The sequence below is a fragment of the Vigna radiata genome, chromosome 2, assembly GCF_000741045.1.
Source record: "Vigna radiata var. radiata cultivar VC1973A chromosome 2, Vradiata_ver6, whole genome shotgun sequence".
In the NCBI taxonomy this organism is placed as follows: Eukaryota; Viridiplantae; Streptophyta; class Magnoliopsida; order Fabales; family Fabaceae; genus Vigna; species Vigna radiata.
The window spans coordinates 15354719-15364273 of NC_028352.1; the positions used below are offsets into that span (position 1 = coordinate 15354719).

General features: G+C 43.3%; 2 protein-coding genes across 2 annotated transcripts in view; both read right to left on the minus strand.

The window, feature by feature from the left end:
• LOC106777130 overlaps positions 1 to 1156 on the minus strand; it is a 13127-nt gene extending 11971 nt beyond the window's left edge. The window contains exon 1 of the transcript XR_002667191.1: positions 703 to 1156. The gene's annotated coding sequence lies outside the window, so the exon portion shown is untranslated. The remainder of the gene's footprint in view (positions 1 to 702) is intronic.
• A 3073-nt stretch (positions 1157 to 4229) lies between these two features.
• LOC106752514 lies at positions 4230 to 5021 on the minus strand. Its single transcript, XM_014634212.1, has one exon. It carries the CDS (start codon positions 5019 to 5021, stop codon positions 4230 to 4232), a length of 792 nt encoding a protein of 263 aa, XP_014489698.1.
• Positions 5022 to 9555: the final 4534 nt, after the last annotated feature.

Consider the following 9555-nt stretch of genomic DNA (forward strand, 5'->3'; position numbering starts at 1 on the left):
TAATTCAAACACCATACATAATACATACATGCAATCTAATAAAATATAGTATAAACCTTTGGCTAGGTACCTAACTTTAATTATTCAACCTCCCAAAATACTAGGGTTTTAACTACTACTTGCACTCTCCATTATTAATCTCCTCTTCATTAGCTACTATTCACATTATATAGAAACACCAATTAATATTTCAGATTTCTACAATTTGCAAAGAGAACTGATGTGGAACCTGAAGTGGATCAAATGCTCTGAACTTCAATATAACAAGTCAGTGGCTGTTCAAAAGCTTCTTCAATTTTCAGAGGTTTCATAATGTCATGACATGGCAAAATATCTTCTGAAGCATTAAAGGTTGAATATTAAGTTCAATAAACATAAAGAATCCAACCGATGAGAATCTAGTTGCTCATGTACATTTCACGGAAACTAAACGAAAAATAATAGCAGCCTTTATTCTAGGACTTAAATGTGTACATNATAAATTGGTTATTGGTACGCTAATCCTTTAAACATAACAAATTTGCANTTATATAGACAAGTAAAAACCAGAGAATGTTCGCATTATTGAGTCTAAAGTGCCCAAGCTTGAAAATTGAGTGGGAAGAACTGAAGTCACTATGATTGTATGATTTTTGCTACCACCGTACCATTTCCTGAACCATTAAATAGAAAAACCAGGGGACAAATCTTCTACGAACTTACCTCGAAAGCAAAAGGTTCGACGATGCCAACCTCTGCAGACCACGACCCCTACGAACTCAACAACCCCACTTCACCCAAACGTCGCCGTCAAGCCAACCTCGATGCCCACCACCACTACCGCAAACGCTAAGTAGTACGACCCACAACCCTGCCGGAAAACCCACCAACCGTACTCACGCAAACTGCAAAAAACCAGCCACCAACGAACAGAACTTCGCCTTAGGGCAAGCACAACAAGACGACAACACCTTAGGGCAAGCGCAACGAACAGAGCTTCTGATCTTTGGCAAATTGGTGATAGAGGGAATTCTCAGATTTTGGTGATGTGGGGTTTTTTAGTTAAAAGGATCATGGAGATTACCGAGGCTCAAGAACCCTCGGTAAATTATTTCACTAATACCGAAGGCTCGAAGGCTCTAAGGCCGTGGGTAAATGAGCCTCGGTAAATAGCGTTTTTCCTGAAATTCTCTTTTATTGAAATTGTTGTTTATTCATATGTTTGTCATATATTTTGATTATCAATTGTTGGGTTCTCATCTGTGTTTAAAGTTTTTATCGTTTAACTCATTCGATAACGGTTGTTTGTCTTTATTGATACGGGGACGTATGGTACTGTCATGAACTGGTAAGAAATTCCTTGATTAAGCAATACCAACCTAGGGATAGGGGGTAGGACAATCAATTGCTTTTGCTTCTGTTCTTAACACATTGCTAGTTACTACGGGAGGCTAGGGATAGCAAGCCAGTAATTAGTAATAGGTTCTTTTCGCCAAGGGATCGGGTTAAGGGTAGGCCAAGAATGTTTGCATAACAATTAGATAATCAAGCACATTAAATAAGAGGAGTAGATAAGAGGGAGCAGATAAGATGAAATTGTCAACCCCTAACATCTCAATTCATCCATATCCTTTTTCTTGTCAACTAAATCAAACGCATTGCATGTTTATTTTGTGTTTTTGCATCCACAACAATTAATTTTTCTCTACAAGTCTTACTATCTCAATTCACAAGAACGATAAGACCTTTCGAATCTCTTGGAAAGAACGATATCAGGAATTACCGATTATATTACTTGAACGATCTGGTACACTTGCCAGTGAGTCAACAAACCCACATACCATAAAGACAAAGCTTCATGATAACCAACAAAACACACCTCAAACGAATGAAGTTCTTACCTTGGTGAAAGAACCAATGTCAGGGGTCGAAGCCATTGCACAAAATAACGAAGAAACAACCACAAACTTCAAACAACCCTTCCACGGAGACCGGTTAAAGCAGACCACGAAGTCCACAACCAAACGAATAACACACCAACTCAAAGGGGCACATAGTCAACACAACAAACACACAAAATGAAATGAAAATCAAAAACCTGAAAATGGAAGACGCAACAGAGAGTGCGAAGGAGAAGAACGAGACTGCGAAGGAGATCAATGACAATGCAAAGGACACAAGACGAGAGTGCGAAGGAGAAGAACTGCGAAGGAGAGAGAACGAAAATTTGAAAATGAACCCTAGGAGTGAGAACCAACTCTTATGGACAGAGGTTTGAGTGAAAAAATAAAGCGGGGAGGTTTCGAAAATTCAGTCTGAACCCCTCAAAATCAGATTTCCATTTTAAAAAAAAAAATACAACCAATTACAACACGACACGTGACGTTGTCAAAAGTGTTGTAAAAAACGTGTTTTTAGTATATCGCGATCATTAAAAAAATCTACTATGATTTTTAAGACTATGAGAGTAAAATGAAAGTTGTTATTTAACTATTTGTCTTAGAAAATCATAGGAAATAAATGGAAATCATATTTGACTCTCATAAATACAGATTGTTTCGGTAGGTATTTTGGGGACTGAGACACTAACCTGGATGACGTGGCTCTGCTGCTTTCCAGCGTTCGGATGGACTGGATCGGTGGTTCCTTCTACGCTTTTGACCGTCCGTTCTCCTTCTGATGGAAACCCATTTAGGGCATTCCATTCAAAGGAGTACTAACTAAAGCTAAAGCTAAGAAATGGGAGTGAAGAAAGACTTTTTCATGATTTTCTTTTTCTAAGTCTTAGAATGATTTCTTTTTAATACTTATATGGTTGTTTTGTAGGATCCAATAAGGCTAGGACACCATGGACTATCCAACCCAAGAAGAAGGACAAAGAAGTCATTTACACAAAGGTAAGGGGGGTGAGAATAGCATACATGGAGCTGCCTCAAGAAAAACACATGTATCACACCATCACCACATCTGATACGTGATTTGGCTGGAACGCTGGCTGCCCGTGCACATTGCCTTGCATCATCCAGAAGCATGAAAACACATCCCTCATCGCCGCCACGTGTGGAGATCTGAACTTCTTCCACAACCATTTGCATCGTCCATAGTTTGGATCTTTCATTATAAATTTGCTTGTATCAGCTTAGGCAAACACCTTTGATTTGAATGAAGAATTATTCTGTTGATTTCTGTCCAGAAATTTCTTCTTGTTGAAGGTCACCGAGAGAGAGCTTGAGAGCTTCCTCTAGCCTTTCTCCCTAGCTAGGTATCCAATCCTAGCATATCTCCACCATCCGCATCAAATTTCAGCACCCAATCTCTACCTTTATTCCACTTTTCTCCATCACCGGTTCATCAATTCTCATCACCAAACCAATATTTGTTTCATTTTTCCTTGCATCCACTACATTCTTCAGCCACCGAACACCTCTTGAGAGTGGCTTCCATATGTCTCTGTGTCCTCCAGTCACCATCATCCTTTTTCAATTCATTCCGCTGCGTTACCAAGAATAACTTCCATTGCTGCGTGCTTCTACTGTCCAATCCGAGAAGAAGATCTAGTTGATTCCATCCTCCACCACAATTAGCTGGATCATTCTTCCATCACCTTCAATCTCAATCGTCCGGCAATCTCCAAGTTATAGTCGAGGGGGGGAGGTACCTGCAAAGGCACTCTGACACTCAAGTTAGGCGTGTTATAAGGGAAGAACCTCAGTTCTTTTAGAAGGATTCTCGGTGGAAGAGAGTAAAATCTCAGTGATATGAACAATGTATATGGGAGGCGTGGATGAAGCATACCTGACTGATGTCTCTGGCTCTTAATTTATAGACTCGGAACTAATATGAGATCAATGAAATATAAACAGAATAAAATATAAACAACCTTACCTGATGTTCCGGAAACGACTTCTGTCGATAGATATTATTTGATTTGCGGTGTCTTTAGTGAATTTCCTTTAAAGGTTTTCGAGCCCAATAACGGGATTAACGGCCCAATTCTAATAACCAGGATCGACCCTTCTAGGCCCAATTATATCCGTTCGGTACAACCGTCCGCCAGGAATATCGTACTGTACATCATCCCCCCCAAGTCTTTGATAACCGTCCGGATGATAGTGGTTATCAAAGGACTTAAAAGGGGTTTTAATTCGACGTTTAAATGTTGTCGTTTCATTTTTTGGAGAAGTTACTAGACTTTCCCGCTCTTAGGGTAGTGCCAGGGTCGCTGAATTATAGCCGCTAGATCAATATCATTAAACGGTGTGGGGCGTGGGTCGCTTTCGCACGTTAAGGAGTTCAGCGCTCAGGGCCTCCTTAAACAACTTTGCCAAAGGCGCATTTAGGCGTGCATAATGATCATACCGAGGACCAAGGGGTAAATCTCGTCTAAGAGGCCTTCGGTCTCCTTCACTAACCTGTCTACTTTCTTTTTTACTCCCATTACTAAGGGCTTCTTTCTGGGGCTTCCTTCTGCCATATCTCTGATCCTTCATTCGAATGAACTCAGTCATTCTCTCCTGGAGCTCCTCCATCGAATTGGGCAGCCTAGCATATAAATGTTCCGATACGTATCTCGACTTTAGAGAATTGGGCAAATTGCTAATGATGAACTGCTCGTTGACGTCTTTCACTCGCCTAGCAGTTTCGTTGTATCTCTGCATGAATGATCGGAGGGATTCATCTTTCTCTTGTTTAAGGTTTACAAGTTCTGCAGCGGTTACTCTGTCTTTCCTGTTGGTACCGTAATGTTTCCTGAATAGGGTCATGACCATGCCGAAGCTATCTATCGTGTTAGGGGGAAGGCTGTAGTACCACTCCAGGGCTTCTCCTTTTAAGGATTGGGAGAAAGCTATACATTTGACTGGATCACTCTTGGAATAGTAAGCCATAGAGTCGATGAAATTTCTGAGGTGATGTTCCGGGTCTGAAGTACCGTCAAATCTCTCTATCGGTGGAGAAGGTCTGTCCAGCATTGGGGCCTGCATGACAGCTTCCGTAAATGGCAGCGAATTAGGTGACCGATCGTTCCGTGGCGGGGTGTGCATGCTTCGATTGCCATTCTGGCTTCCTTAGGCCTCGGACATTTCAGGTTGCTGACGCCGTGCTCTCAATCGGGCAATCTCCTCATTTTGTTTATGTTGCAATTCTTGTTGCTGGTGTATAATCTGGGCTTGTTCCTCCATCCGTTTTGCTTGCGTTTGTTGAAATTTGTGTTGTTGGCGTATAGTACAGGCCTGTTCCTCCAGCTGTGTTTGTAACTCCCTGATCATATCCATAGGGTTGTTGTTCTCCATACTCCTCTTGGTTGCCATTGGGGATCTTCAAGCCTCGGCCCCACAGTGGGAGCCAAAATGTTTCGGTAGGTATTTTGGGGACCGAGACACTAACCTGGATGACGTGGCTCTGCTGCTTTCCGGCGTTCGGATGGACTGGATCAGTGGTTACTTCTGCGCTTTTGACCTTCCGTTCTCCTTCAATCTCAACCGTCCAAAAATATCCAAGTTATAGCCGAGGGGGGGAGGTACCTGCAAAGGCACTCCGACGCTCAAGTTAGGTGTGTTATAAGGGAAGAACCTGAGTTCTTTTAGAAGGATTCTCGGTGGAAGAGAGTAAAATCTCAGTGATATGAACAATGTATATGGGAGGCGTGGATGAAGCGTACTTGACTGACGTCTCTAGATCTTAATTTATAGACTCGGAACTAATATGAGATCAATGGCATATAAACAGAATAAAATATAAACAATCGTACCTGATGTTCCAGAAACGACTTCTGTCGATAGATATTATTTGATTTGCGGTATCTTTAGTGAATTTCCTTTAAAAGTTTTCTAGCCCAATAACGGGATTAACGGCCCAATTCTAATAACCAGGATCGGCCCTTCTAGGCCCAATTATATCTGTTCGGTACAACCGTCTGCCAGGAATATCGTACCATACATCATCCCCCCCAAGTCTTTGATAATCGTCCGGATGATAGTGGTTATCAAAGGACTTAAAAGGGGTTTTAATGCGACGTTTAAATGTCGTCGTTTCATTTTTTGGAGAAGTTATTGGACTTTCCCGCTCTTGGGGTAGTGGCAGGGTCGCTGAATTGTAGTCGCTAGATCAATATCATCGAACGGTGTGGGGCGTGGGTCACTTTCGCACGTTGAGGAGTTCAGCGCTCAGGGCCTCCTTAAACACCTTTGCCAAAGGCGCATTTAGGCGTGCATAATGATCATACCGAGGACCAAGGGGTAAATCTCGTCTAGGAGGCCGTCGGTCTCCTTCACAAACCTGTCTACTTTCTTTTTACTCCCATTAGTGAGGGCTTCTGTCAGGGGCTTCCTACCACCGACGCAACCAAGATCTGCCTATTCCATGCCAACCTAGGACATTCCACCGAGGACTGTACCACCCTCAGAGATGAACTCGAGAGACTTATCCGAGCAGGATATCTCCTTCAATTTGTGCAAGAAGAACTAGAAACACGTAAAAGATCTCCCAGAAAAGAAAGAAGTCTCAAACGGATTCATGACGTTAATGTCCGACCAGGAAACCATTCCCGAAGTCGCCTAAGGGAGAGAGATCGCTCCCGAAGTCGTCCCAGGGAGCACATGAGAGAAAGACCGATTAGGGGCCGAATCGACACCATCTCTGGAGGCTTCGCCGGAGGTGGAGTCTCTTCATCCGCCCGGAAGAGACACTTGAGAAATCTTCGGAGCGTTAACAATGTAAGGCATAATCCTTTGTCCATGCCCGATATTATATTCACAGATGCAGACTTCCACGCTCCAGAACCCGACCAGGATGATCCAATGGTAATTACTGCTGAAATAGCACTATATGATGTCAGCAAAGTTCTAATCGACCAGGGTAACTCGGTCAATATACTATATTTGACGACATTCCTGAAAATGGATTTGTCAGAAGATATAATATGTTCATTCAACGAACAAATCGTAGGTTTTGCAGGCGAAAGAGTTGACACCCGCGGGTATCTCGACCTGAGAACTCTACTGGGGATGCAAGACGATGCAAAAGAACTGAGGGTCTGATTCCTGTTGGTTGAAGCCAATACCTCCTATAATGCCCTCTTGGGGAGACCTTGTTTGACCGCTTTCGGAGCCATCGTATCAACACCTCACCTAACAATGAAGTTCTCGTCGGACAAAGGGACGATATGTACGGTAAAGGCAGATCAGAAAATAGCACGACAATGTTATGTTGCCGACCTAAAAGTCACACCCTACATTTCCAAGAGAAGATCAAAAGGGCATGAAGCAATAGTGGTTGATCTAGACCCAAGAACTAATACGGACGAGAGAATCCAACCCCAGGGGGATATTAAATCATTCCAACTCGGAAAAAAGGAAATGCAGACACGTCTATCAGTGTGGATCTGGAGTCGGACGATGAGCACCGACTAACCGACTTGATAAAGGCTAATGTCGATCTATATTCAAACTTTCTGTATTCAAAGAAGCCAGGCCGGTAGCACAGAAAAAGAGAAGATTCGGTGAGGAGAAAAAAGAAGCTATCCAGGAGGAGGTCAACAAGCTCGTTAAAGCCAAATTCATCCGGGAAATAACCTATACAACTTGGCTGACAAATGTCGTTATGGTCAAAAAGTCTAATGGCCAATGGAGAATGTGCATTGATTTCACCGATATCAATAAAGCTTGTCCGAAGGATTCCTACCCTCTTCCGAGTATCGAGCAGCTGGTGGATGGAGCTTCTGGCCACGTAGTACTAAGTTTTCTGGACGCATATTCGGGATACAATCAAATCCCAATGCATTCATTCGACCAAGAAAAAACAACTTTTATAACCGAACGGGCAAACTATTGTTATGAGGTGATGTCGTTCGGTCTCAAGAACGCCGGGGCTACCTATCAACGTCTCATGGATAAAATTTTTCACCATCAGATCGGAAAGTGCATGGAAGTATATGTCGACGACATGGTGGTATGAAGCCGGTCTCATGAACAACATCTCAAAGACTTGGTTGAAGTTTTCCAACAGGTGAGACGGTATAACATGCGTTTGAATCCTTCTAAATGTACCTTCGGAGTTCCGGTCGGGAAATTCCTGGGGTTTATGCTGACACAACGAGGAATCGAACCCAATCCGGATAAATGCCAAGCGGTGCTGGAAATGAAGAGCCCCACCAAGCTTAAAGAAGTACAACGACTAGTCGGGCACCTCACGGCTTTGTCGCGATTCATCCCAAAACTAGCAGAACACATCCGGCCCATCTTGAAAAATATGAAGAAGAACGTCCCACACCACTGGGACGACCAATGCGAAAAGGCCTTCTCCGTTGTCAAGGCCATCCTCACCAGTCCCCCGGTCATGGCCTGTTCCACCAAGGGGTTTGATTTACAGCTATATTTGGCCACCTCAGATCATTCAGTAAGCGTGACTCTTATTCAAGAAATTCCAGATTTCAAGCTAATATATTTTGTTAGCAGAACTTCACAAGGAGCAGAGGAAAGATACTCGAGAATTGAAAAGATAGCCCTTGTCCTTATAATTATCGCAAGACGTCTCCGGCCATACTTTCAAAGTCATCAAGTGGTGGTCCGCACCAACCACCCAATCGCAAAAATCCTCAGGAAACTTGATCTGGCAGGGAGAATGGTCGCATGGTCGGTGGAATTATCCGAATTCGGCTTACATTTCGAACTGCAAGGCTCTATAAAGGGCCAGGCATTTGGCTGACTTCGCAGCCGACTTACCGTAGACAGCAGACATGCCAATATGGTATCTGAATGTAGATGGCTCCTCGGATAAAAAAGGCGGAGGAGTCAGAATAGTATTAGAGGGGCCGAACAGTATAATCGTTAAGCAGGCAGTGTCTTTTAATTTTCAACTCAGCAACAACCAGGCGGAATACGAAGCTTTGATCACCGGACTGGTCCTAGCCAAAGAACTTGAAATCAAACGAATTGAATGTCGCATGGACTCCCAATTGGTCGTAGGCCATATGAGCGGAACCTTTCAGGTCAAAGACAACCATTTGTTATGATACTTCCACAAGGTTAGTGACCTAATTAAAACCTTCCCTAGCTTTAACATTATTCATGTGCCTAGAGCAGAGAATTCCAGAGCGGATCTGCTTTCCAAGTTAAAACATGCCCAGGAAAAAGCTCAACTCTCCTCCGTGATCAAAACAACTCTTGACAAACCAATGCTGGAGACCTTTGCCACTAATGTTACTACACCGAGAGACGATTGGCGACAAGATATACTCCAATTGGTGGTGCAACAAGAGCAGGGAGGCCAACTTAGCGCAATCGACTCCAAGAGAATGGCACGCTTCACATTTGTACGGGACGATTTATATAGAAGAGGCTACACGACACCTTTGCTGAAGTGTTTATCCGATAAGGAGGCCAAGTATGTTATGCAGGAGTTACATCATGGGATATGCGGATCACATTCAGGAAAGCGAATACTCAGAGCCTGTTGAGCATCCTCAGGCGAACGGGCAAGCCGAGGCCGCCAATAAAGCAATCATATCGGAGTTAAAGAAACGGCTTGGAAACGCGAAGGGCTTATGGGTTGAAGAATTTCCAGAAGTCTTGTGGGCCT

Bases quoted from the DNA above. Each gene is read 5' to 3' on its own strand.
- LOC106752514 (XM_014634212.1), bottom strand. From the start codon at position 5,021: ATGCACACCCCGCCACGGAACGATCGGTCACCTAATTCGCTGCCATTT.